The sequence below is a fragment of the Lipomyces doorenjongii genome (genome assembly GCF_038497915.1).
Source record: "Lipomyces doorenjongii strain NRRL Y-27504 unplaced genomic scaffold V1508scaffold_136, whole genome shotgun sequence".
Classification (NCBI taxonomy): domain Eukaryota; kingdom Fungi; phylum Ascomycota; class Lipomycetes; order Lipomycetales; family Lipomycetaceae; genus Lipomyces; species Lipomyces doorenjongii.
In genome coordinates this window covers 1-25,180 of record NW_027118203.1, presented here as the reverse complement: position 1 = coordinate 25,180, position 25,180 = coordinate 1, and the positions used below count along the sequence as shown (strand labels likewise).

Genomic DNA, 25,180 nt, shown 5'->3' with positions numbered 1-25,180 from the left:
CTCTCGGCTAATCGAAGCGATGGATGAAATCTTGTTATTAAACAGTACGCCATAAAACTTGTCAGCCGTGTATATCATTTCATTACGGAATGTCGCGCAAGTAAACTGCCCGTTCTCTGCCGGTTCCTGGATCATTGAGGCAAAAACCCCGAATTTTTTGGCGTGAAGCACGTCGGATTTGGGTTTATGTTCCTAATGAATTTGTCGTCTTTATTCTTTGGCTTTATCTCGCTGGTATTTTGCGACGCTGGGTCGTCTACCTAGTAAAAACTGTTTGGCCAACAATTCTTCCTACTCTTGCATTGGACAGAGCTCTCCTTGTTCCTGAACGACGACAGACAATAAACGGATGGACGATAAGGAAGTACAAGTTCTTCTTTAGTTGCTTGAAAGGCGCATTCCTATATATCTTCATCCCCTCATACTTATTCAATGCTCTGGCTTATTTCAACCGGATCACGTGGATTGCTCCCCATAATGTCCAGCTTGCTGTTACTACCAGTTTATAACTTGGCTTGGGATTCAACCCAATTGCGTCCTTCGATTGGTCTATTATCAACTACTCTAGTCCCTTGGTGGTGCCTTTATTCTCCTTGGTCAATCGATATATATTGGCATGGTGGCTACGGCACTCCTGATGATTGGATTGTACTGGCGTGACTATAAGTGGACTTGATATCTTCCTATCAATTCCAATGACGTATATGAGAGTACGGAGCATCATACAATGTGTCGAGAGCCGCCATTGACGAGAAGTTTTATCAGGACGACTACGAGAGCTACTCGCCACCATATATCTCCATCGGCAATCTTATTTCTACTGGTCGTGGATTCGCGGTTTACACTCTGGCCTTCACCTATGTTTTGTTAACCGAGCATAAGTTGATGTGGCAGGCCATAAAAGGATTTTGGACCACGATTCGGAACCCGCGTAAGTCGAATCTTGAACAATTCACTGATCCCCAGTCGCGTATGATGACTCGCTATCCAGAAGATCCTGACTGGTGGTTCGGCATTTTTTTCCTGTTGTCATTCTATGATGTCATCGCTCCTACTGCGTACTCAACTAACAAGGGGTTTGGGGCGTCGTTGTCATCCTTTTCGTCAGTTTGGTCATGTTCGTACCTGGTTGTCTGATCTATGCCGTTACGGGATATCAGCTAGGCTTCTCCACCTTGGCTGTCATTATTATTGGATATATTATCCCCGGAAATGGTATTGCGAAGCCAACATGATGTGTCGGCTTTAAGGCTGGAATATTGATGATCAGGCTGAGAGCTACATTAGTGACCAGAAGATGAGCTACTATGTGAAATTGCCACCTCGCGCTATGTTCGGGGCTCAGATGCTCGCAACGTTAATCCAGACTCTTATCACTGTGGGGGTCGTCGAGTTCAGTATCTCCAGTATTAAAGACTCCTACTCCTATACGCAAGTGGACAGATTTATCTGTACATTCCCTCATTCGCTCTATGCCGACATGATTATGTTTGGAATTTTGGGACCAGCCCGAATGTTCAATTCGTTGTACCTGGCGTTGAAGTGCTGCTTCTTAGTCGGATTCTTGATCGTGATTCCTAGCTGGGCGCTTCGTTTGTATTTCCCCAGGTTATGAAGTACATCCACTCTGTTCTCATCGTGTCAGGAGTCACGATGGGGCTCGACATATAATCTGGCGCACTACACCCCCTGGGCTTTGCGCGGGCCTTATATTCAATTACTACATCAAGCGCCACTATATAGGCTGGTGGACTAAATATAACTATGTCTTGAGGTCTGTCTGCATTGACGGCTGGTGTAGCTTTTTCGGGAATGTTCATATCCCTGACATTGCAGTACACGTCTACAGAGCTCAACTGGTGGAGCAATAGCATTAGTCACTAGGGCGTGGATTATAAACGTGAGGCTGCCTTGTTTGATATTCCAGAAACTGGATTCGGGGTCCCAATAGGCTCTTTCCATTAGGCTGAGGTTTAGGACGATATTTTTTATGTGATGAGTAGTTGGTATAAATGCGACTGTGTTCTTGAATTATATGAATTGCTGACGTTTCGTGATAAGTTAATCATAGTTATTCTCCGTAAAATAGTTTCCTTCTACCCGGTATATTCATAAAGGCCCTTGCCTCTCTAGATTACTATGCCCGCGGGACTGCATCAATGCACAGGTTCCTAATGAAACCTGTCCAACAAATGCGGATTATAGCAAACCGTGCTGGTATATTACGAAACACAGAAGAGCTGGACTTCCAGAATCATCAACAGAAGTGATCACGGAAGCGTTATACGCCAGTACATAGGTCTGTACTGCAACGAGACGAACAACTAACCATCACTGGCCATCAAACCAGATGCGTTGATCCTAGCGTGGGTGGTTCGTAGTGATCAAAAATGGGGAAAACACATCACCCCCTGCTGTGAGTTGTTATAGACAAATTCCGCGAAAGGCGGGCCACGATTGCAAAACAATCTGAGCAGAAGCGTCGCGTACCATGTAGCACAAAGACGGGGACAGAATCAGTTTTAGCAACCGGCTGCGTACGAGGGTAGAAGTTGTGAGTCTCAACTCCTTCACGTTATGATGCTCTTGACATTGTGAAATTCCAGAGGGTCAACAACCGGTGTAGTCATGTCGGACAGTTATACTAGGAGGAGTCTTCTCTCGCTGTCTATTTCAAAAATTTCCTAATCTTCAGTCACTGTTTCCCACTTGTCCAGTGTAAGAGTTGATCCTGACTTTCAAGTTAAGTAGTAAGTCTGTTGACTACGAAGTTAAACAACTGCCATTCATACATCTACAACCTCAGTGGATGATGTTTGTGCATGAAAAGTTATGTTGACAAGCCATACATGCTCTATGACAACTAACTCGTACTAGTCAAACTAATCTTAACCATCAACCTCCCACTCCAGCAGCGAAGGTTCGCCATAAGTTTTGAATATCCCGCGGACACAGTGACGCCAGCTCATAGCGGCACGAACAGATCACCACTCAAACTGACCCTTCGCTGTTCCAAATATATAATCTATTCCGTTAACATGAACAGTGCCATCCGTAAAGTCACATTTCCATTTGTTCTTCATTCTCGTAACCCTGTCGTACAAACACAACATCATGGCATCCGATCCGTCGTTCTCGTCTCCCTGAGAATGTATCTCATCCTCAGGGTCGTCTAAATCAGAATTGATTGCGTCGGAATCCTCATTGTCGTCGACTTCATTAATTGAATCGACGTCTGACGAGTCCGACGCTCCGTCCATTTGTAACAAAGTAAACCCCGAAGGCTTGCCTTCTCTTTCTTTCCTGGTATTAATTGTTGGTACGGGTTGTTGAGCTGTGTGCTCTGAGTGTCCAAACTTCTGACGTAAAATGTGACACTCCAATAGGCGATCTACGACTTCTCTTGATACCTCTAGCTCTTGTGAGCCGCCATCAGCTTGTGTGATACAACTACCAGCCCCGAATATCAGACTGCTAGTACTATTTGAACTATCTAAACCTCCCATACCATCTAATCTGACACCTTTCATAACACCGTTGACGCTGTAACCGGCAATTTCGGCTGGAACTCTCTCCCCACTTGCAAACTCCTGAATATGTTGAACCGATCGCATAGCTACCATTGCTGAATGCGGAACTATTCGAGGCGCAGCTGATGTTAAAGCAACGCTTCCTGCATATGGAAGTGATGTGGACATCTCGCAGCTAACTTCGGCTTCTCTGTTCCCGGTTCCAGGATCCACTGCCGACTGATCCCAGGGGAAAGTTGCTACACCGGAGATCGTCAATCGTTTCTGCCACAGCAGCTGTAGCTCGCGTAATGTCGTCTCATCCACGCCGGAATCTTCGCAATCAATGAGAGATGAGTTGATCACATCCTCGATGATGTCTCTATATGTATTGCCCACGATATTATTCGACATTTGAACGAGACTAACTGGGTCACAGCGCGTTACAGCTTCGACGAAAATCGGTGATGTCAGCTGACGATCCCACTTGGGCTGGACAACACTTGTTATGCAACTATCGCAACTACTGCAAATTTAATTAGGAGACAAACTAAGACCTTTCACAGACGGAACCATTTAAAAGTAATAACAATGGAGAGAGAATGGAACAGAGACGCAGTTCCTTATTGACAACTTACACCTATACTAGAATAGTATATTCAGGCTTCCCGATAATATGGAAATAGTTTAGTGCAAGTCGTGTCCCAAAACCTTATGTGTTGAGCCGCAACGATTATTTCATACCACGTCATCAATCGGAATGAACGGATTAGTCAAGGTACCAAACCCTGACATCTGCAAGCATCCCGCGTAATCCGAGCTTTGTGCCGTCATCCTTTTGTTCGCTCCGGACGTCTCAGCTGATTGCTCGAGCTAAATGTCGCTCAAGTTTGAGAAGTTTCATATTATAGGGGATATCTCTATCTTTATCTGCCTTCGGTCTCTTTCCTCGTTTAAGGGCTAGATAGTTCTCTAAATACAACATTGAGAATTGTAGAAACAGGCGACGGCGACGATGTCAATTCGAGGCGTGAAGAAAGCAGTGGTACGCGCGCCACACGTGTTAATTGGTAATAAATCGCCGGAGGATCTTACAATTATCGAATGGACGAAAGCTATTAATGAGGCGGAGAAGGGTCTCGACGAGGTAATGCCGATATCGAGAGCTTCCTTGCGCATTGCTGACAGCCGCTTGTTTAGATTATTACCAACGCCAAGGCATTTCGGGATTCGTGGATTTCTATTTTATCAGCGCAGGTGGCGATATCAAGGCATTTTAATACACTGTATGAGCCGATTCCTGAAGACGATCCTTGCAAGCCGGTGCAGGAGACACCTAAAATTACTATGGCTGCGGTGATCAAGTATAAAGAAGTGTTGGTCGAAGTGCAGAATGCAGTCCTACCTATGCTGGACAGCATTGATCGAATGGTCGTGCAGCGATGTGGGACTATGAAGGTGCGTATTGTTGAAATCGTTTGTGTCTGGGGAAACTAAATTTAATAGGGGTACATCGACACTATTAAGAAGGCTCTCAAGAAGAGAGAGCACAAGAAAATTGATTATGACCGACACACTAACTCTGTCGAGAAACTGCAGAAGAAATCAACACTAAATGAAAAGGATCAAAACAGTTTAGAACGGAGTCAGAAAGAGCTGGACAAGGCTACTGAGGTATGTCATCATATATTCATCCACTGAGATACTGGCTAATTACGATAGGATTTTCGCGTGCACGATCAATATATCAAGGATACTCTTCCGAAAGTTATCATCCAACTGTCGGAGTTCGTTGCACCTCTGTCAACGCTTCTCTTCGAGGTGCAGTTTGGTGTGATAGAGGTCACTAAAGAGTTCCTCTATCCATTCGCCCAAGCGCAGGGCTTGCTGGAGTTAGACAAGATCGTCGAAGATTGGAGTACTCAGTTTATTCCTATCCAGCATCGATGTGAGGAGGGTCTGACAACAGTGCGAAATGGCAAGGCAGTCAAACAACCAATGAAGCTACCTGAGTCAACACCAATAGACCAGAAGATTAAGCGTGTCCTGACCGTCAACAAGAAGTCAAGTAGACCCAAAGGTACGACTAAGGATGGTGTATACAAGACCTTCACTGAAGTCAATCGGAGTCCGACCCTGATGTCGAGTGTCAGTTCAGAAGCTGGGTCTGAAGCAGGGTCGGAGACCGGCCGTTCGACGCCTGCGTCGCCAGGTATGTCCGTACCGGTTTTATACAATTCAAAGAGACCCTTCTCGTATGCTGCATCTGCGACCTCGTCGACGATATCAGAGCCACTACCACGCTACCAGACATTTTCTTCATCGCCTGGGTCTGTCGTAGCCGGAACACCGTTGTCCTCCTCTGTCTCTCAGAATGGTTCCCACGAGGAAATCCACGAGGAGACACCGACTGAGTCTAACGGTCTCGACGGCGAGAAAGAGGTTAAGCCAGGATATGAAACTATGACGGCGGCATATACGTTTGTCGGAATGCAGGACACTGACTTGTCGTTCAACGTAGGCGACAAGATTATGGTGTATAAGAAGGACGAGGATGACTGGTGGGAAGGCGAAACGATGGATGGACGGAGGGGTGAATTTCCTGGCAACTACGTCAAGTAGATTGCAACGTTCTGTGTGATTTGTAGCATTTATTTAGTGAGATTAGCTGTGATGAATTGTGTGCTCATAGTCTGCCTTTGGTGTTTTTATTCTGTTACGGTAATGAATGTATAAAGCATGAAGGAAACTATATGCGACGAGTCTATCCGATCTTCAATATATGTATAAGCGGTCTTAGGTACGAATAGTGCAACACTTTCCCTCGTGTCTGCACCTGTTGCTTGATTGCCGCGTCGGCAGCGGCTCGTCGGGTTAGGTGGAGGTCAATTTCACGGTTAGGGCGTCGGTGCGGCGTTGGTTGGTTGCGGCAGAGTCACGTTCGCGTCAATATGGTCTGGGGTAAAAATTATTACTCACGCCCGTCGAGTCCTCCCGCCACATATAAATAATCTTGCCTGACTGTAAGGATGGCATCTACTGCAGACTATTTTCCCATAAATAATAATGGACTCTTACTTGACACAGACAAATACAAGAAGTGCGGTCCACACACCGCGCAGCGGGTCGCCGTCGTCCATTCACTCGCGCTCTCCATCGCCTTCTTCCACAGCCGCTTCTTCACAGATCTCCTACTCTGACTCGCCGTCACCATTTTTTGCCACTTCTACATCCGACAAATTATGTCCATCGACAAAGTCAAACAACAAAGAAGTTTCTTCAAGGAGCGAGAAGGTCGAGAATGCTGCGGACCTTAAACCGGGCGAACAACCGTCCGAGCGCGGCATGACTGGAAAGAAAGGATTCGTCTTATACGGGCCAGGTATACTATTTCCATGCGCTCCGTCTGAAAGTCACAGAACTGACATATTTTTAGGCGACAGTAAAACTGCCGAGGAACTTCCGTCATTTAGATCATTTAGTTCCAATACAATCCTTAAAGGCCCCTCGTCTTCCTACGCCCGAAGGTTTAACCTTGATGCCGCACGACAATGAGTTGTCGGCGTCTATATGTTGGATTGGTATACTGGACGATTATATGGCGCAATTCATATTTTGTATTGAAGTTGTTTAGTGGGTCTTATTTGAAACCAGGTGATTGGGCGTTAAAAATTTGACTGAACTAGTTATCTCGCTCGTTTGGCCAGCAGTGCTTGTCTTTTAAAAGTTTGAATCGAATGTATTTTAAATTGCATGGGATCCTTCCTCAGGCATCGATGCAAGGACGTTGTCCATTTCCATTTTGCTAGGTCTTGAGGCAGCCTTGTAAACCAACGCTGCGCTATGCCTCTCGACTAATTTTTGAAATTTCATGCTGGTGTCGAAGACAGTGTGCATGGTTTGCTTCCGGGACAGCATCGATCAGCCATGACCGTAGAAGGTCCTGGACCATCGCATCCTCGTCAGCGGATACTAAGCGCACCAGGCTGAGGCGGTAGCAGGTCTTATAAAGCCAAAAGTCGCGATTCACAGTATCCGACATATCTGATGTCAGGGGTATGTGTATTTCTGCATCAATTCTCACTGCAATCAATAAAAACGCCATGATATTTTGTGGTAAGATTTTGTGGCAAGGTGAGTTCCATCAGAGGCAATAATTGCAATTGAAGAAACATAGACTTAAAATTGCTCCTCAGCGACACACAATACCGCATGGCTACCAGGATTGAGATCTTTAATTGACCTAACATATCTTGGAGCTTGCAATACTATCGATATCAGACCCATTGATCTTCTCGGTAGCTCTGTCCTTTGCCCTTGGAGCCAGAAGGTACCCAATCTAACCCTGACGCGTATTTGATCTGATTTGACAGTGACGTATTGATAGCCCTCTTGGATAGCATTGGACTGCATCGCGTGCTTGACGGAATTGATATCGGGGAATTGATCTCCAACTGTAGGCAGCATTATTATCACTTTATTAGAGCTTTTACCAAAGCATTCCTGTACGAGACTGCAACAGTTCTGTAATCCGGATATTCGCTCAGAATTACCAAGTGGCATTACCAGGCTGTGGGAGCACCTCACGACGGGCCCAATAAACTCCGGTAAGTTGTTGATATCAGCAACTCAGTCTTGAAGTCGTCGTCATTTGGAATCCATAGTCGCTCGTGTCGGCAGAGCAATCGTCATTAAAACTATATTTCTTTCCATCCTCATCCCCTGCGCCTCGCAGCTGTCCGGACATCTCCACAACCTCTCTGGCCTGGTTGGCATTCAGATGGCCATGTCGGCCGTAGACTGGAGGTCTTGCAAGTTATCAACACCAGAAAGCTATAGAAAGTATTCAGTTATTCAATTGACCGTTGATGATGGAGTTGTTCCATCTAAACACGGAACCTCAACTCGCTGATTCCTTGCAGTGGCGTTATGGCGTTATAGCGTTATGATTAGTTGGCTGTGAATGACCGTTGATGCGAAAGGAAGCAAACACTAGATACGTACTATCGCTTGGTTTCTGTAAGTTTAACAACAGTAGCTCCACCGGAACCATTTTGTACCAGAATGCCAGTCATCTCGACCTCTCAGTCTACGCGACGTGGAACTCGCTCTTCTCTCCTTTCACATATAGCTTATTGTCAATCAACTATTGTAAGATTCTTCGAACTTGTTGCCGATGAGAGTCATAGTCCTTGAGAAGACTAGGATATCGTCACGATAAACAATTGCGCATTCGTCGGTAAAATCCCGCAGGATGTCACTCATAAGGCTTTGGAATGTAGCCGGTGCATTGTTCAAGCCAAACGGCATTACTAGGTAGTCTTATTGGCAAAGCGAATGGTGAAGTCTGTCTTCCATTCATCGCTTGCCGGAATCCGCGCCAATGTATATGCACTTCGCAGATCCAGTCGCGAGAAGATACGTCCCGCTCGCGTGGATCCCGCAAGATTGGAGATTAACCGTAGTGGATATCCGTTCTTGACTGTGACTTTGTTTAGCACGCGATAGTCGATAACTGGCCCCGTCTTATTCGTGTTCGGCACAAAGAACAATGATACACTAGAAGGCGACGATGAAGGACGAATGCACGCTTTGGGGAGATTGTCGTCAACACTCTTCCAATGTTTTCGCTCAGGATCCGCCAGAGGATATATGCTAGCATTGAGGTCACCCTTCCCTGTATGAACTATACCTTGAGATCGTATAATATTCCATACTGCACTGCACATGCAGGAGACTAGTGTGGGAGCACGTGTCCCTAGATTTGATTGGTCAATTTGTTGCTTAGTCACCGAGCCTAAAACATGATTAGCCCCATTCTATCCTTCTGTCAAGATGTGCCAAGTACTTCTCAGCCTTAGTTTCTTTACATGATAGCGGATACTACAGAGGGAAGTCAAGTGAGAGTTGGTCATAATCAACAACGCGTATCAGCGATATCCGTCGAACACCTCGTATAACGTCATTGTCCCCCCCGAACTGCAAATTTATCTCTTTCCACCCCTAATATTGTCCTGAATATGAAGAGGTTCTTATTTCGACCATTTCGGCATCCTTCCAAAGGTTAGCACTGTTCTTCTTGTTCAAGTCAGGGTGTCTGATGGAGGATTTTAATATGTTACTGGCAAATATACTTTATTGTGGTGATCAATACTCCATTTTATGCCCTTTGTTTATATATATTTCTCATCACAGAAGACATTGCATTTGCATCCAAGTGATTTCTATATTGACCAAGGAACTCAATAGATGGCGAAGAGCAGCCAACGGTTACACAGAATGCCCAGTTGAAGCGCCGGGAACAGGTACGAAAAGCGCAACGGTGAGTCCATCCGGACCTGCACCTTACGATCTTTCCTGTAATGGCTTTTGATTTATTGTCGTCACAGGACCCATCGTGAGCGCAAGGAAGCTTATGTCAAAGCCCTGGAAGATGAAGTCCTCCAATTACGCACGAATGAAGCAAAGATACTACAGGACGCAAAATATCTTCACGCGGAGATCGGCAGGCTCAAGAGAATCCTTAGTGAGCATGGGATTCAATTGCAATCGGAGGCTAATGGCAGCCCTTTTGATCAAGACCGGGATGATTATGACATATCTTCTGGGGATTCCGTGATCAGCCTCAGAAATAACGTTATTACAGGACAACAGCTACATGTGAAAGAAGGCAGCAGCGACCTGGCAAGTGGAGATGAAGGATTTTTTCTGTCCGGTAGCAGCGCAGGTTCTCCGTCTGGCCCCGGGAAGGTTAAGCTCTTCAGTCGAGCACAATACTTAAGCCCAGACTATCGCTCTTCTAGTAAGCTTATAACGTCTGGACTAAGATAGCTTGCCACTGACAGCCTCAGCGCCAATTTTGTCGCCTACGGAAGGCTCTGGCACCTCCTCTTCTGCAAGGAGTCCGAATAGTATGGCGGACCTCGACTTGACAAGCATCGGTATGGAATTTGTATTAACGTGAGTATTCTCCCTTGTACTGGGTGTCTTTCCCGCGCTATTGATATCTAATCAATGTAGCCTTGAAAGTCCATGCCTCTCGCACATTCCAAGTAACTCTAAGGAGCCTTCCGCTCCTACGGGCCACGCTCTGACAGCTTCTGCTCCGTTACTTTTCCGAGCGCCAGCTACGCAAACCTCGCAACTCCCTACATCCGCTGTGTGGGAAACCCCTACTGCGGGTTTAGAACGTCTCTTGGCTCTTTCGTCAAATCTGGAATTAAAAGATGAGGTAACTCCAGTACAAGCATGGAATTACATTCGGCAGCATCCTGCATTCGATGGAATTGACCTCGATCTGCTGGGTAGGCTAACAAGGAAGTTACTGAAACATGTAACATGCCACGGGTAAGTTTGCACTGTACACTTTAAAAGATCCTGTCTAAGCAAACATAGATTTGGCGCGGTAATTGAGCAGGCTATTTTTGAGAACTGTGTATTAGAATGTTTGTAGTTGGACGAAGCATTTGAAGACAAAGCTACTCTCTAGATCAATTTCTCGGAAAACAACGGAGTTGACTAAGCTTCCTGCCGCGAGCATTCTGTCTACTTCGAATCGTGGCCAATAGCGAGTTGCTCCTGCACACTATTCGAAAAACTGAGGCAACAGGCCCATTTCATGTTGACAAAGCCATCTATGAAGTGCAGAGGCAGGGCCGCTAATCTGGAACAGGCCTAGTGTCAGATGTCTCGTCCTGATTCCAAATCACGCATTTCCTATTTAGGGTTAGCGCATTCGCGGAACCCTTTTGTGGTGGCGCCTTTCTATCGCCGAGATAATGGATTTTCCCAATTAGGAAATCTTGATCTGATAATCATTTCTACAGTGTATGACCATAGCGACCTATCGGTACACTACTATTGCGATTGCGCCGTATGCCACATTCTCAACTAAGACCAATGTACACTTCTTGTAGTATAAGAAGGCAAAGGATTTCCATGTCTGCTATTCTAGAGAGAGGCCATAGCACTTAGATCTTAGTATTCCACACTAGCTTGCGTGTACTGATTCTGGAATTCTCGACAACTTCAAGCACTATGACGGCAATCATTCGAAAGATACTCTTGTCCGCTGCTTTATGGTCTCTCCTTGCTAACGGAGCGCCCTATCCCCATGGTGAATGTCCTTCAGTCAGGAAAGCTCCAGTCGGGAAAGCTATATATTTCCTCACAAATGATGCGGAGAACGCAGTCGTTGCGGTGCCTATTGGTTCCGACGGTACTCTGTCCTATGGAACAGTTACTGCTACTGGAGGAGCAGGTTTAAGTTCTATCTCTGGCAGCACAATGATGCCTAGCGGACCAGATGCATTGCTAAGTCAGGATGCGTTGACTATCGTTGGACAGGTAAGCACAAGGTTACCAACAACGTTCATGTCGAAGTCTAATAGCTCGTCCTTAGAATCTCTTTGCTGTTAATGCCGGATCCAATACTCTCACCATGATGTCTATCTGCGAATCAGATCCAACAATACTTACTCCGGTCGGTAAATCCGTTTCAGTTTTGGGCGAGTTCCCCAATACCGTGGCTGCTTCTGCGAAGAACAATCTTGTCTGCGTCGGCAGTACAGGAGCGAAAGCGGGAATATCCTGTGCGACCTTCTCACCGTCTGAGGGCCTGAGCGAGATGGATTTTCTTCGCCCTTTTGACCTCGGCCAAAGTACGCCTCCCGTTGGTCCGACGAATACCGTTTCACAGACTTTCTTTTCAGAAGATGAATCTCTTCTCCTCACGACGGTCAAAGGTGATCCAACTGCCAATAAAACCGGGTTCCTCTCTGTGTTTCCTGTTAACCCGCGTTGTGATTGCGGTCCATCCAGTTTGTCGGCGAAAGACACTCGCAGCTCACCCCCTGGAACCGCCGTGCTTTTCGGCTCCGAGCCGATCCCGGGTGGATCATCTGTGTTTGTGGTTGATCCTTCGTTTGGTGCCGTTATCCTCTCGCTCGACGAAAAGACAAGAAAAGCATCCCTGTTCTCTAAACAGGTCATCGCCGATCAGAAGGCGACGTGCTGGGCCACTATCTCTCCAGCCACAAACAGTGCTTTTGTCACCGACCCCCTCGTGAACCACATCGTTGAGATGAGTCTCACTGACGCCAAGATCATCTCGACCGTAAATACGACAATGGCGAACGCTAATTCTGGACTTACCGATCTAAAGGCAGCGGGGAACTTTATTTACGCGCTGTCTCCAGGGAATGGCACCACCGAGGCTGAAGTCTTGGTTTTAAACGTAGCTGGGGGTAAAGGATCGGCAAAGGTTATACAGAGTTTCGGACTGAATGCCTTGGGAGTTGGAAAAAGTGCGCAGGGTATGGAAGTTCTTATGTGATCGTGGTGATTGGGGTTGCAGTGGCATGGATGATCATTATGGATGGCTAGAACATTGGCGTAATTGTGGTAGGCTTGCCTAATCAGTCGATAGATATTAATATGAAAGGTGATTGAAACTTCAGTTCGTCACGAGGCCCTCAACTTTGTGATAGCAGCAGGATACCCTAAATGAGTCTACGCAGAAATGGAAAGAATCGCGCCTGGTGTCGCAGGGATCTGACTTACATAACCAGGAGGATGTAACCGGTTCCGATATTGCAGGAGAGGATGATGCTGACGAGACCGATGCATGATGATTGCTGCATGACAGCCTAAAACAATGACCAACTTGCAGCTTCTGAGCCCAGAACGCGGCTCGTCAAGCCAAGGCATCTCAATCCGCTCGACTGATGACCTAGAATTCATGGTTTATGATAATTGTTCCGGTTTTATGTTCACACTATACGTGTCGGTGATAGTTATATGTGGATCTATGGACGTTAAGACCGACGTCCATGTAGAGTGCGAGTGTCTCTGGCAGTTCCTGAAGTGTCACCAGTGTCAATACTTTTTAAAACGCACACACACTTAGTACAGCACGCGCTTGACATCACTGCAACCTGCTTATTTCAATGCTCCAGCCACCGTGGTATCTGGCCATTAAAGCTATTTTTCTTGGTCTCACCTCTTAAGTAGCACTCCCAGTGAACTTGGAACTAACGAGAACAATTTATGGCCTGATCTTGTGACAACTTCCTCAGTACTAGATTTCTGTGCTTTGACATCTGACTGATTTGCCAAGATATGGATTGCATAGCACATATTGACTGCATGAGATTTATTCCAACAGGACTGCGTACCCCACCTATAAAAATTGGATTCTATGGAAAATCACCAATTCGCCCAAATACTCCAATCCAAAATCTCATTCATTAATTCCCAGTGCTCTGCTGCGCCCTCGGCTGCTTGCTTTCTAAATCTATGTACATTACTATCGTCAATAATCCTAGGCTCGTTTCGCTTGTCCGGTGTCTCCTCCCTGTCTCGCAAGTAAAGAGGCAGCTCAATCTCATTCTTCACCACAAGACTCTGGTGCCGGACTAATGATTTCAGATAGTCTTGTTCTACTGGAACACGGAACCGTATATGTTCTCTGTCCTTGTGACAAAATACAACCACGTTTGCGAAATCTTTCTCTCCGGAAGCCCAATTCTTCGGCTTCGGAAACTCTCTGAACGCTCGGATCATAGCACGGGACATCGATGACTCTAAATCACCACCAAAATTAACAACAAGCACTCCATCTGGTGCCATGATGTTACGTGTATCCTGCCACATTTCTGACGTAAACAATTTCGGCGCCATCACACCGCCTGTAAAAATGTCATGAATAATGTAATCATACTCTCGCATGCCGTCTTCTAACGCTTGCTGGGGAGATACAGTCAATGATCGTGCCAGACTGTGGATAAATGTCCTCGCGTCGCAAACCACGACACGCGACCTATGAATTGGAAGCTGAAAATGTTCGACTGCGAAACGGACAACTTCGGGATCTAATTCGACCACATCGGTAGATATATTGTGCCGTATCATAGCATTTGCCGCAGTCCCGATACCTAGCCCGATAATCAGCACATTGTTCTCGTTGTCCTTGCCGACTGGAGGTGGAATGATATGTCGAACAGATTCTTGCATCACGAAAGCACCAAAGATTGGCTCTGGAAACCATCCAGGGTCTGGTAGCAGCTGATTGACAATTGGTGTTCGCGATGATAAAAATTCTCCTCCGAGCAGCGAGTGATCGCTTCGAAGGATCATTAGTGACTTCGAAGGAATCGAAACTACTGATAGATACCCTGATACAGACACAGTAGACGCAATTATATCCTTCGAAGCTAACAATGATAATGATGAGTAACTCGGGAATAGCCGTAACAGCGATTATAATCGGTATAATCATCATTCGAGCCGGTGAAAGCATCGCAATAGCAAGAGTCGACGCAAAATTCGTAATCTGAATCTTTTCCATTGCTGACCATGCAGTGGGATACACGAGAAACACAATTGGTTCTAGCAATTTACCCATAACATGCCTTTCGATAATCGTGAACAGTAGTGATGCCGCGAGCGATATCAAAATCAGTCGCGCTCCGGAATTGACCGTCGCCTTAGAATTAGATACGTGAAAGCCATTTGCCATAACACTAGCGGTGCCAATAAGTATCGGATAAAACGCTATGGTCTCTACCGCCAATGCGCCATACCATGGTCCGAGATTCTCTCCGATCAGATATCCCACTTGTCGTGCGACCAGAATGCTGATGCTCGAGTACGCGACTGCAACAACCTGCAACCACCTAGATACTTTTGAAATCTTTCGCTGCCGTAGAAATCCAAACAATGCGATTGCAAATAATGTCGGAATAATTAACGGCCGATATAAGTCTATATACGGGGTACCGAAGAGTGGTGTGAGACTCATAACTGAGAGCTGCGATTCGAGTGCCAGATGCGTAATGTAACCCAGGAGGCTTGCGGCAGTAATGTGATACGCCATATTGTCCGTAACTTTCTAAATTTCATAGTAACTACTTGAAAATCGGTCGATACCCTGTTTGCAAACGAAACTGCAATGCGTTCACGATTGTGCGGCTAGCTCGATCTAGGCCTCAACCCTATTTTAACCTGTCACGCGTATAATGCATTATAACCCATGGATCGATACCTGAATTAGAGGGACTTTAATTTTTTCTAACTGAATATTCAGCCATAAGGAGGTCAAACTGAATTATTGTGCAAATTATTCGTTTTAAGATAGCTCTAGCCATCCAGTGTATCTTCTATACGCTCTAGGTATCACTGCGGTGCGATGCATTTTTTTCAGCGACGCGACATTATGTCCCATTTGAGTTTTAGATGAAGTAGTCCACTACGCATCTCTGTACATGGGCTCTATCAATGACTATTACTCGCACTTCCCGATAACTCCTGGATGATACGCTGCACTAAATGGCAGCGGCAAATTTCATACCTCGCACGTCCTTCCCGGCACCGACACTCCCACGCGCATACTTTCTCGGTCACCACGCGAAAGCGATCCGCAAAATGCGGGAAATGACAGCCGACATTGATCTCATATACGAAGTCCGAGATGCTCGAGCACCGCTAAGTACCCGGAATACGATCTTCGACAGCATTATTGGCGTGAAACCGCGGGTTGTGGTATACACGAAGAAAGATCTCAGTGCAATTCACCCTGAAGTGAGTAAATTCGGAATCGAGTAACTGTTGGACGGGTGGATTAATAGCTGAGCAGATGTTCAGAGCGTGGCACCCTCGGGGGAATTACTGTACGGTTAATACACATGACCATACGAGCGTGAAAAGTCTGGTCAGTTTGTCGAAACGTAAGACCGCTATGTCGCAGTGACTTTTTATCGCAGGCAGTTAACAAAGAATAGGGCTGTGTGCTAACAGAGAATCGTTCTTCGGATTAAGAGTAATGATTATGGGCATGCCCAACGTCGGCAAGAGCTCTCTACTTAATACCCTTCGGCATGCAGGTGTCGGACGAAGAAAGGCTGCGAAAACCGGCGCTCTAGCAGGAGTTACCCGAAATATATCTTCATATGTCAAGATTCATGAAGACCCAGATATATTAGTTTACGACACACCCGGTGTGTCATTACCGAAGACAATAGATGCGGAGACTATGCTCACATTATCGACAATTGGCAGTATCAATGTTGGACTTGTTGATCCGACGATCCAGGCCGACTACCTATTGTATCAGCTGAATCTGGTGGACCCCAGTGGCAGTTTGTATATCAAATATAGTCCGCCAACTAACGATATCGAGGACTTTCTAACATCATATTGTCTAAGGATGCGTATGTCTCTCTAGCCTACCTTGATGTGCAGCAGCTAAAGTTGAATAGATCGGTTAAGTAAAGGAGGCTACCCGGATCTTTTAGGAGCAGCAACTCATTGGGTGGATCGATGGCGGAAAGGATTAGAGGGGAGGATAGCATTCGATGATTTCAAGAATCCAAGTGCTTACAAGGAATGGGAAGCCGCGCATGATGAACGAAGGCGAAAGGAGCGGGGGCAACAAAGTGATCAGAAATTTAGAGTGGCTTGATTAAAGTTATTGTACATAAATTTGATGATGCATTGTAAATTATGTTACAATGTCCTCACGATTCAAGTTCATACCTCTCTATCAGCTTCTTCTTCCTTCGCTCAACTAGCCATTCTTCAATCTCTTGTCGACTTGGAATGCTGGACGGCCGCTCAATAGTTATCCAATCTTCAGGTGGATTGCCGTCTCCATCTTGCAAAGTGTTCCCGATACTAATCTCCTCAAGCTGTGCCTCGTGTTTTAATAACTCCGGATCATCGTCATCTCGATATCCATAATAATCTGCGTCGACGTCTTTGCGATACTCTGCTCTCGCCTGCTTCATTTCCTGTGTATTCGGCGGGGGCTGCAACAACTCCTTAACTCCCGGCAACTCTCGCGCTCGCCCGAAATATTTGTAACCTCTTGTCGTGGGGATTTCACGTCCTTCATCGTCAAATTGTTTTGCAGCAAATCTCTGCGTCGGTCGTTAGCCATGGCAATTTTGAAATATGGGTCCACGAATATGGTGTCAGAACATACCATGTAATTTGGACCGCCAAGATTCCGTATTTGTAACTCCCACACATATTTTTCGCGCATTAGTTTGTTAATCTCGTCATTCAAATCCCGAATCTCGTAATCAGAGAGCGCAGCTACACACACCAGTTATTCTCCGACTCGCGTTTTACTCACTGACAAGATTACATACGATCTTGAATTTTTGTCACTTTGCGGCCGATCTCCTTAACCACCTGGCCCCGCCATTTCTCACAAACGGGGATTGAATCAACGGATGATATAACTTTTGGCCTGCGTGTTCTTCCGATGTCAATGATTCCTGAGAGGTGTGAGTGTCAGCGGGTTCGCAGAAGATTTGATGAGAAGTTGCAAATTACCCATTTCAGCTGCTTCCTGCTCGCGGAAGCGATAGAGCATTGATTGCGCCTTTTCACTGTTTCTCGCCATTGTAAATTATCCTGGTCTTGATTATAGTAGTTACTGAACGTGTTTAATTGCTGGAGACGAGATTTGATGAGGCGGTTGTGTTTGCGTTGTTCTCCCAGCCGCAAGTAGATCGCGCTGCTAAACTTTGCTGCGGCACGTCCCCGTTTGTGTGCTTTCCGTCACGGCAACACGCTTTATGTATATATCTTTATTTGCATTTCTTCATAAATTTGCATTTTCTCGTGTTCTTGTCATACATTAATCATTTTCTGCATCGTATTCATCGTCATTTTGCATTTTCATTCGCATTGAAAATCGGCATGGATCAATCCCAGCTATCACGCTACCTTCCCCTCACTTGCACTGGCCATTCGCGCCCGGTGACACATCTAAGTTTCTCTAATATTTACGAAAATGGAAGCTATTTAATGATCAGTGCATGCAAAGGTATTAAATCATTTTGTTCTCCTATGATTTCTTGGCTGGAAGAAAGTGTTGGCGCTAATGGATGCAGATGGGGCGCCTATGCTTCGAGACGGCGTCACGGGAGATTGGTAAGTTTTGCTTCCCCGCGAAGATATGAATGCTGACAAGACAGGATCGGAACTTTCACGGGACACAAGGGTGCGGTCTGGTCGGCAAGATTCAGTGCCGATGCCGAGCTAGCGATAACCGCCAGCGCGGATTTCACAGCGTAACAATCCCCCTTCGCACCCCAACAATTTGACTGACAGCGTATGGTAGAAAAGTGTGGGACACGAACTCGGGCTCGGTAATCGCTTCATACGGACATAACCACATTGTCCGCACTGCGGCTTTCGTGCCTTCATATTCGCAGACGCAGTTTTGCGTGACGGCGGGGAATGAGAAGAAGATCCGGATTTGGGACTTGAATCGGGAAGAGAGTGCTCCCGCCATTATGGAGTGGGTTGGCGCTGAGGGGACGATTAAGAGTGCGTTATGGGTTGAGCAGAGGTGAGTGGATTTGGTTGCGGGTGTGATATTATTCGAGAAGCGTTAACGATGAGCTAGCGTGATTATTACTGCTGGCGACGACAAGTGCATGAAGTGGTGGGATCTGCGAACGTCGGATAAACTCGTGGACTCGGTCACGCTTGACGGCCCGATCAGTCAGATGGAGGAACGTAAGGGGATTGTGACTGTGGCGGCCGGTTGTGCGGTGTACACATTCGACGCGCTGGACAGGACACCGGTGAAGAAGCAGGCGTTGGATTACAATGCGTCGACGGTGTCGATTCATCCGTCTCGGAAGAAATTCGCGACGGGAAGCACGAATGATACATGGGTGCGTATTCACGATTTCAGTACTGGTGCGGTGTTGGACACGCTGAAGGGACATCATGGCCCAGTGCACTCGATCTCGTATTCGCCGGACGGCCAGCTCTGTGCGTCAGGAGGCGAGGACGGAACGATTAGACTTTGGAAAAGCGAGACTGGTGCTTATGGATTGTGGAAGTAGAGAAGTATGTAGTACTACGATTACGATCAATTCGACTATGCATACGGTAAGGAAACAAAAAGTGTCAGTGGATGCATGAAGCTATTTGTATATAGATTATGGAATATGACTAAATAATATGAGAACTATCATCATGAGCGACGGATATTGTAGGCCGAGCCTTCGCGTGATCGCCACGTCCGCCATAGAAACGTCGCGCCGCACTACAAACGGCTTACAATTTTCGCGCCTACATAACACAAGAAAGCATGGCATGAAACGTGCTTTACTTGAACAATGAAATCTCGACGGCCTGTTTCGCCTTGAGGCTAGCCATGAGGGCCTCACCGATAGAGACTGCCTTCGCTGCGTCCTTTAGATTAAAGTTCGGTTCAGCACCGTCCAAAATCCAATCGCGGAATGCCAAAATCTCAGCCTTGAACGCGGGTGCGAGAAGGTCCATCTGAGATTTTGCCCCCTCCATGCGCGTGCCCATTTCATCGGAAATATCTATAGTGTAGAGACGCGGTTGGCCGTTAATGAGAATGCGGCCTTTGGTGCCGATGACTTCGGTCATGGAGTGGTGGGCGTGCTTGTTATCACGGGAGCCATAGACGTTGACGACCTTGCCGCCAGCAAAGTCAATGAGTCCGAGGCCATCATCGACGTCGCCGAACTCTTTGAAGACGGGAAAGACGTTGGTGGTGCCGGTGGCGTAGGCACGGACAGGAGTCTCGTCTGATCCCATGAGGAACATACAAGCGTCGATATCATGAATATTGCAGTCCAAGAAAATTCCACCGGACGACTTGATGTAGTTAACAAAGTAGTCGTTATTCATGTACAGGTCCGTCGTCTGCGACCGCAACGTGATGATCTCACCGATGTCGCCATTCCTGATCTTCTTCGCCGCCTCGACATAGGCGGCTGCGTACCGGCGTGGAAACCCGCACGCGATTTTTAACTGCGGGTATTCGAGCGACTTGTTATACACCTCCCACGCACCCTTTGCATCCGCCGCAAGTGGTTTCTCGCAAAACACGTGTTTTCCATTAGCGATCGCCTCCAGTACCTGCTCCTTGTGAAACTTATTCGGCGTAACGATCAAAGTGGCATCGAAATCCGCCTTGATAAAATCGCTGAAGTCGGAGTAGACGACGGTCTCGGGACCAAGAAAGTCAATGGCCCATTCCTGTTCCGATTCTATGGGCGTACAGACAGCGACGACTTTGACGAAGCGGATTTCGACCATGTTTTCAATGTGTATGCGGCCCATACGGCCTGCGCCGGCGACACCGATGCGGAGTTCTTTCTTGGAGACAGTCATACTGGGTTGGAACCGTATATGAGTTGATGTCGTCACGGAAAGACGGGGATGCTGATGATCGTCAGAGCGAGACAGGCGAGATATACCCACGCACAGTATGTCCGTAACACACCGTGACACCGCTTAAGCCAGAGCAACAGGCTTAATAGCCAGTCACTGCCTCCTCAGCGCTCCGCTTGTCGATTCGATCCCATATCGAGAAATGTGCCACAAGACCTGTCGCCGACCCCGTCATAGGTTGTTTTTGCGCGAACACGCGTTTGGGACTTCAACTTCAGGGTTAGGGTAGTAATGGCGCCGCGTTATGACTATTGAGCCCAATTAAGTCTTGACCGGTTAAAACTGCGCTTGAAAATTATTCTGGGGATAGTGCTAATGTGGACAACTACCCAGCGCACGACAAGGGAAATATACCCGATATTGCATGGCCACGAGGGCACCAAAAATGCCTGCATATAACCGGTGGTTGACAGCCCTTACCCCGGAATAAAGAGAGCCGCAGCTCTGAAGCGAGTAACTGGCAATTGATCTCAAGCGTCCATTTAAAAATATGCACCTCGGCATATTCAAAAGACATTAGTCGATATAAATATTTTAATCAAATCTCGAAAATGGAATTGTAAGAATCAACAGGTCACAATGGGCAATGGTATAATTATAGTTGCTTCATAATACACTCACATGTCGAGAGCTCAGGGTTAGACATCATCCACAATATAATTTCTAAACTCATTGCTCTATAAGAAACTTGACATGAATCACTAACAATTGTCTGACATGTTATGGCTGCGGCTTAGGGACAGCAGTGACAGGGTATAAAACCTAGCAATTTTAATAGCTCTTGTTTGTTAGCAATGACTGTTTCAACTCGTCATAGCTTGAATCTTCAGTGGTATCGTCATAGAGGTATGGTCGTACGTTCACAGCTACAGCATTTCAGCTTACATTCTTGGGCTGTTCGTAAAACCTTTCTTTTCCTTTATCAGTTCGTGGAAGTGATGAACGGTGAAATCTTCATTCTGCAGTGAATCAATCTCATCATGGATCGAGCACTATTAAACTTATCTCTCGATCCGTGGCGCGGTCCTTCTCAATCTCCTTGGAAAAGTAAGATCTGAATCAATCAATCATTCAATCCGATTCAAGGAACGCTTGAGTTCACTCGACTTGGAACCCCAAGTCAAGTCGAGTTCAGGTTGACGAACAGCTCAAACTCGAAGTCCCTTGCTCTGAGTGAAGTAACCTGAAGGCCCTGCCTGGCTTGGGTTGATTTCGAGTGCATGAAGAGTGAACTCAAGCTCCAATCTACAATTTAACTTATGGGACAAATTTATTTGTAAGCTTGCACTTGCTCATCACTGGAATTGACTTATTGCAGTGACAGCAAGATGACTCGCTGAGAATCCGAAGTGGAGTCAAGGGCTCGCGCTCTGCTTGTATAAGCTTAAGTTAGTTCCCGCTGGCACTGTCCGAAGTCCATCCCATCCCGCCTGACTCATTCGCCGTGCCGTTGTCTGCGCCACGCTTCCACTCGGCCGGCGCAGTTCCCAGACTGCTCGATCCTACATCCCGCATGTTCTCCGCCCTGGCACGTGCATAGCCCTAACCCCGAGCCCTGATTCGAGGGGCCCAACTGGTGCCTGGGCCGCAGCGAACTGCAAGGACCGGACCGAGGGTCTCGTGCCGCCCGGCGGCTTCGCGCATCCCGCGGGAAAACCTTCCCTCCAGCCTTGACGCCACGTCCCGCACGGGAGTCCCCCGCATCTACCCCGGACCCCACAGCAGCATGCGGGGCGCCACGCCATTTCCTATGGGTCCGTTTGACACGAGACGGCCCATTAAATACGTGCCTGACCTCGGATTATTCCATCTCAAGTGTGTTGCTTATTGGTCAGGATTGCGAAATGACGTGGAAAATTCGTGCTTTCTCCAGGGCAGAGGACCGTCCCACACCCAAGGCGGTGTACAACTTCAGGGTGTATTATACGTCGCTAGTGATTGCCATTGCCGGGGCCATGATTGGTTATGATAATGGGTTCGTAGGCGGCACTGTCGTACTGGCATCGTTCAAAGCCCAGTTCGGGCTTGACAAGCTCTCCTCCTCTCAATTCAATGTTGTATCCGCCAATATCGTCTCCACCTTCCAAGTCGGCTGCTTCTTTGGATCCCTATTTGTCTACCCAGTCGGTCATATCTACGGAATGCGCCGGGGCCTCATGTGGTCATCCGCCGTCTTCCTGATCGGCTGCATCTTGTGCCTCCTGCCGGGCGTTGCCAACGGCCTCGCGGTGCTCTATGTCGGCCGTGTCTTTGTCGGCCTGGGTGTCGGTGCAACTTCGAATCTGGGGCCCATCTACATCTCCGAGATTGCGCCGCCTCCTATCCGCGGCCAGCTACTAGCCATGTACGACGTGCTCTGGCAGATAGGCTCGCTTGTCGGCTTCTGGATCAACTACGCTGTTAACAGAACCCTGCCTTTCTCATCCAAGCAGTGGATGATCCCCTTCGCGCTCCAGTTCATCCCCGGCGGACTCCTCTTTATTGGCACTTTTTTTATCCGCGACTCCCCCCGCTGGCTTATGATGAACGGCGACGTTCACAAGGGCCTTGAAAATTTGCGATGGTTCCGCAAGCTCAACGAGACTGAGGAGTATCTGCGATTTGAGATTGCCCAGATAGAAGAGGCCATCGAATCCCGTGCCGGCACCATCGGCCTCGGCGTCTGGGGCCCGGTCAAGACTGTCTTCAGCAGCCCTCGCATAATCAAGCGCCTTATATTCTCTACGTCGCTCTTCATTTGGCAGAATGCAAGCGGTATCAACGCAGTCAATTACTACTCGCCCACCATTTTCAAGTCGCTTGGCATCGGCGGCACGAATTCGTCTCTCCTCTCGACCGGCATTTTTGGTGTGCTCAAAACCACCGGCACCTTCCTCTGGATGACTTTCCTCGTTGAAACCACTGGTCGCAGGCTGACGCTCATGATTGGCTCCAGTGGTGTGTCGTTCTGCATGTATTTCCTCGGTGCCTACGTCAAGATCGCAAATCCCACCCACCACGCCGCCAATGCTAGCCTCACTTCGGGTGGCCGCGCTGCACAGGCATTTTTCTACATCTGGACCATTTTCTATTCCGCCTCCTGGAATTGGACTCCTTGGGTCATCAACGCCGAGATCTATGACCAGCACATTCGCACCTTCATCCAGGCTATCAACGCCGCAGCAAACTGGTTCTGGAGCTTTATCATGGCTCGTTTCACCCCACAGATGTTTGCCAGCATGGTACGTCCAATCCCCCTTTCCGTCTCAACACTCCTTTAAGTTACATTCCCACTAACTGAACTAGGGAGCCAGCGGTTACGGTGTGTACTTCATGTTCGCCTCACTGTCCACACTCGGTATCTTGTACGTGTTCCTGCTCGTGCCTGAAACAAAGGGCATTCCCCTGGAAATGGTCGATTCCCTGTTCACCAAGGGTGTCCCAGCATGGCGTGCACATTCGTACGTCCTCGGTCAGGAGTCCGAGCTCAAAAGAGAGTTCGATGCGTCACCGGAGGAGAAAGGCGCTATCGAAAAGCTAGAGCATGCCGAAGACCAGGCTGATGATTGTCACGAGGAAAAGCAGTGACCAGGGTTGTCGTTTCCGCAATCTTTGTCTTTTTGTCTTTGGCTCCTGCTCGACTTGGGATCTTATTTGGTCACACTTTTTGATTACTGTAAATTTGCCTCATGCATTGTATTGTTAGTTTGGAAAAATGAATACTTCTAAATCCGTACAGCAGCAGGGCTTCAGGGTTTATCGCTGATTGATTCAACAGTAAAGGTTCAGGTATCGTTGATCTCGCGACTCGGTCTTCGGGTATTGCTTCGTCACTGCCATAGATAAGCGCTCTGTAGCCGAGGCGATTACAACGGTAGTCATTCGCTCTAAGAGTGGCATTGTAGCATGCCAGTTCAAGTTGCTTGTTAAATTAATATTACGAGATCAATAGCATATTGAGTGTTGGAAATATTTTCGATCTATGTGACCTAAATGATTTTTTATATTATCGGCGGCGATTGTCGTATCGTCAAGTTTCAAACATCTGCTGATATGATAGACGATAATTATCGGCAGACATTAAGGCTGACGATGCGGATTACGGATTTGCCCACACTTTCCGATATCGTATTGCCAACAGCTGCTCCGACTGGGCAATTTGGTCCTTCACAATAAAGTAATTTTGCATCTGAACTTTGGTCCTTGGTAATACAACACTCTTTGAATGTCAAGTTGCCACCATATGAATGTATACCGGCAGATTGACGACCGAGCCGAGCTAATTATAGCTCGTCTCATGATTATTACAAGTTGCCTTGCAGAAGCGATCATGGCTACCAAGATATATAAGCACAAAAGAGACAGATAGGGGTGGACACGAATGACGAATATATTCGCATTCGTACGAATATTCGCAATTCGAATGCGAATATTTGGATGTTTCATGCTTACGAATGCGA

General features: G+C 47.1%; 11 protein-coding genes across 11 annotated transcripts; 7 read left to right on the top strand and 4 right to left on the bottom strand.

Annotated features, from left to right (window-relative positions):
• Positions 1–972: 972 nt before the first annotated feature.
• Positions 973–1,965, top strand: V1508DRAFT_407055 (OPT oligopeptide transporter protein-domain-containing protein; the record flags this gene model as incomplete). The annotated part of the gene is made up of 7 exons (XM_066938824.1): positions 973–1,058; positions 1,109–1,215; positions 1,251–1,570; positions 1,609–1,616; positions 1,646–1,774; positions 1,837–1,841; positions 1,952–1,965. The coding sequence occupies 7 exons, from the start codon at positions 973–975 to the stop codon at positions 1,963–1,965; spliced, it is 669 nt and encodes a 222-aa protein (XP_066792403.1).
• Positions 1,966–2,984: 1,019 nt separating this feature from the next.
• Positions 2,985–3,923, bottom strand: V1508DRAFT_361896 (transcription factor IIA, alpha/beta subunit-domain-containing protein; the record flags this gene model as incomplete). The annotated part of the gene is made up of 1 exon (XM_066937210.1): positions 2,985–3,923. One exon carries the CDS (start codon positions 3,921–3,923, stop codon positions 2,985–2,987), a length of 939 nt encoding a protein of 312 aa, XP_066792402.1.
• Positions 3,924–4,361: 438 nt separating this feature from the next.
• Positions 4,362–6,397, top strand: V1508DRAFT_442669 (uncharacterized protein). Its single transcript, XM_066942347.1, has 4 exons — positions 4,362–4,656; positions 4,710–4,967; positions 5,016–5,183; positions 5,232–6,397. The coding sequence occupies exons 1-4, from the start codon at positions 4,525–4,527 to the stop codon at positions 6,129–6,131; spliced, it is 1,458 nt and encodes a 485-aa protein (XP_066792401.1). The 5' UTR covers positions 4,362–4,524; the 3' UTR covers positions 6,132–6,397.
• A 2,935-nt stretch (positions 6,398–9,332) lies between these two features.
• On the top strand, positions 9,333–11,254 carry V1508DRAFT_51803 (uncharacterized protein). Its single transcript, XM_066942946.1, has 6 exons — positions 9,333–9,572; positions 9,759–9,831; positions 9,899–10,311; positions 10,361–10,469; positions 10,530–10,856; positions 10,905–11,254. The coding sequence occupies exons 1-6, from the start codon at positions 9,530–9,532 to the stop codon at positions 10,960–10,962; spliced, it is 1,023 nt and encodes a 340-aa protein (XP_066792400.1). The 5' UTR covers positions 9,333–9,529; the 3' UTR covers positions 10,963–11,254.
• Positions 11,255–11,546: 292 nt separating this feature from the next.
• Positions 11,547–12,843, top strand: V1508DRAFT_400815 (uncharacterized protein; the record flags this gene model as incomplete). Its single annotated transcript, XM_066938370.1, has 2 exons — positions 11,547–11,855; positions 11,911–12,843. The coding sequence occupies 2 exons, from the start codon at positions 11,547–11,549 to the stop codon at positions 12,841–12,843; spliced, it is 1,242 nt and encodes a 413-aa protein (XP_066792399.1).
• Positions 12,844–13,872: 1,029 nt separating this feature from the next.
• On the bottom strand, positions 13,873–15,794 carry V1508DRAFT_51806 (uncharacterized protein). The gene has a single exon (XM_066942947.1). The coding sequence runs from the start codon at positions 15,382–15,384 to the stop codon at positions 14,329–14,331; it is 1,056 nt and encodes a 351-aa protein (XP_066792398.1). The 5' UTR covers positions 15,385–15,794; the 3' UTR covers positions 13,873–14,328.
• V1508DRAFT_427933 (P-loop containing nucleoside triphosphate hydrolase protein) lies at positions 15,529–17,034 on the top strand. Its single transcript, XM_066941741.1, has 4 exons — positions 15,529–16,088; positions 16,144–16,234; positions 16,289–16,717; positions 16,766–17,034. Exons 1-4 carry the CDS (start codon positions 15,837–15,839, stop codon positions 16,966–16,968), a joined length of 975 nt encoding a protein of 324 aa, XP_066792397.1. The 5' UTR covers positions 15,529–15,836; the 3' UTR covers positions 16,969–17,034.
• V1508DRAFT_427929 (Isy1-like splicing factor) lies at positions 16,960–17,989 on the bottom strand. The gene is made up of 4 exons (XM_066941740.1): positions 17,847–17,989; positions 17,660–17,788; positions 17,491–17,603; positions 16,960–17,425 (listed from the first exon to the last, which is right to left on the bottom strand). Exons 1-4 carry the CDS (start codon positions 17,914–17,916, stop codon positions 17,024–17,026), a joined length of 714 nt encoding a protein of 237 aa, XP_066792396.1. The 5' UTR covers positions 17,917–17,989; the 3' UTR covers positions 16,960–17,023.
• Positions 17,990–18,075: 86 nt separating this feature from the next.
• V1508DRAFT_427927 (WD40-repeat-containing domain protein) lies at positions 18,076–19,501 on the top strand. Its single transcript, XM_066941739.1, has 5 exons — positions 18,076–18,342; positions 18,410–18,449; positions 18,494–18,589; positions 18,640–18,870; positions 18,928–19,501. Exons 1-5 carry the CDS (start codon positions 18,216–18,218, stop codon positions 19,373–19,375), a joined length of 942 nt encoding a protein of 313 aa, XP_066792395.1. The 5' UTR covers positions 18,076–18,215; the 3' UTR covers positions 19,376–19,501.
• Positions 19,440–20,961, bottom strand: V1508DRAFT_427923 (uncharacterized protein). The gene has a single exon (XM_066941738.1). It carries the CDS (start codon positions 20,679–20,681, stop codon positions 19,641–19,643), a length of 1,041 nt encoding a protein of 346 aa, XP_066792394.1. The 5' UTR covers positions 20,682–20,961; the 3' UTR covers positions 19,440–19,640.
• Positions 20,962–22,387: 1,426 nt separating this feature from the next.
• V1508DRAFT_427922 (general substrate transporter) lies at positions 22,388–24,441 on the top strand. Its single transcript, XM_066941737.1, has 2 exons — positions 22,388–23,962; positions 24,027–24,441. Exons 1-2 carry the CDS (start codon positions 22,586–22,588, stop codon positions 24,306–24,308), a joined length of 1,659 nt encoding a protein of 552 aa, XP_066792393.1. The 5' UTR covers positions 22,388–22,585; the 3' UTR covers positions 24,309–24,441.
• Positions 24,442–25,180: the final 739 nt, after the last annotated feature.

What these genes read in the sequence shown, in the direction of transcription:
- V1508DRAFT_51803 (XM_066942946.1), top strand. Translation starts at nt 9,530, where the DNA reads ATGAAGAGGTTCTTATTTCGACCATTTCGGCATCCTTCCAAAG. An exon ending in ATTTCGGCATCCTTCCAAAG is followed by an intron (nt 9,573 to 9,758) that starts GTTAGCACTGTT and finishes GGAACTCAATAG; the next exon opens with ATGGCGAAGAGCAGCCAACG. An exon ending in GGTATGGAATTTGTATTAAC is followed by an intron (nt 10,470 to 10,529) that starts GTGAGTATTCTC and finishes TAATCAATGTAG; the next exon opens with CCTTGAAAGTCCATGCCTCT.
- V1508DRAFT_442669 (XM_066942347.1), top strand. Translation starts at nt 4,525, where the DNA reads ATGTCAATTCGAGGCGTGAAGAAAGCAGTGGTACGCGCGCCACACGTG. An exon ending in CGGAGAAGGGTCTCGACGAG is followed by an intron (nt 4,657 to 4,709) that starts GTAATGCCGATA and finishes CCGCTTGTTTAG; the next exon opens with ATTATTACCAACGCCAAGGC. An exon ending in AGCTGGACAAGGCTACTGAG is followed by an intron (nt 5,184 to 5,231) that starts GTATGTCATCAT and finishes TAATTACGATAG; the next exon opens with GATTTTCGCGTGCACGATCA.
- V1508DRAFT_427933 (XM_066941741.1), top strand. Translation starts at nt 15,837, where the DNA reads ATGGCAGCGGCAAATTTCATACCTCGCACGTCCTTCCCGGCACCGACA. An exon ending in TCAGTGCAATTCACCCTGAA is followed by an intron (nt 16,089 to 16,143) that starts GTGAGTAAATTC and finishes ATAGCTGAGCAG; the next exon opens with ATGTTCAGAGCGTGGCACCC. An exon ending in ATCATATTGTCTAAGGATGC is followed by an intron (nt 16,718 to 16,765) that starts GTATGTCTCTCT and finishes AAAGTTGAATAG; the next exon opens with ATCGGTTAAGTAAAGGAGGC.
- V1508DRAFT_51806 (XM_066942947.1), bottom strand. Translation starts at nt 15,384, where the DNA reads ATGGCGTATCACATTACTGCCGCAAGCCTCCTGGGTTACATTACGCAT.
- V1508DRAFT_427922 (XM_066941737.1), top strand. Translation starts at nt 22,586, where the DNA reads ATGACGTGGAAAATTCGTGCTTTCTCCAGGGCAGAGGACCGTCCCACA. An exon ending in CACAGATGTTTGCCAGCATG is followed by an intron (nt 23,963 to 24,026) that starts GTACGTCCAATC and finishes TAACTGAACTAG; the next exon opens with GGAGCCAGCGGTTACGGTGT.
- V1508DRAFT_427929 (XM_066941740.1), bottom strand. Translation starts at nt 17,916, where the DNA reads ATGGCGAGAAACAGTGAAAAGGCGCAATCAATGCTCTATCGCTTCCGC. An exon ending in GCAGGAAGCAGCTGAAATGG is followed by an intron (nt 17,789 to 17,846) that starts GTAATTTGCAAC and finishes CACACCTCTCAG; the next exon opens with GAATCATTGACATCGGAAGA. An exon ending in AGTGACAAAAATTCAAGATC is followed by an intron (nt 17,604 to 17,659) that starts GTATGTAATCTT and finishes TGGTGTGTGTAG; the next exon opens with CTGCGCTCTCTGATTACGAG.
- V1508DRAFT_427927 (XM_066941739.1), top strand. Translation starts at nt 18,216, where the DNA reads ATGGATCAATCCCAGCTATCACGCTACCTTCCCCTCACTTGCACTGGC. An exon ending in GACGGCGTCACGGGAGATTG is followed by an intron (nt 18,450 to 18,493) that starts GTAAGTTTTGCT and finishes CTGACAAGACAG; the next exon opens with GATCGGAACTTTCACGGGAC. An exon ending in GCCAGCGCGGATTTCACAGC is followed by an intron (nt 18,590 to 18,639) that starts GTAACAATCCCC and finishes AGCGTATGGTAG; the next exon opens with AAAAGTGTGGGACACGAACT.
- V1508DRAFT_427923 (XM_066941738.1), bottom strand. Translation starts at nt 20,681, where the DNA reads ATGACTGTCTCCAAGAAAGAACTCCGCATCGGTGTCGCCGGCGCAGGC.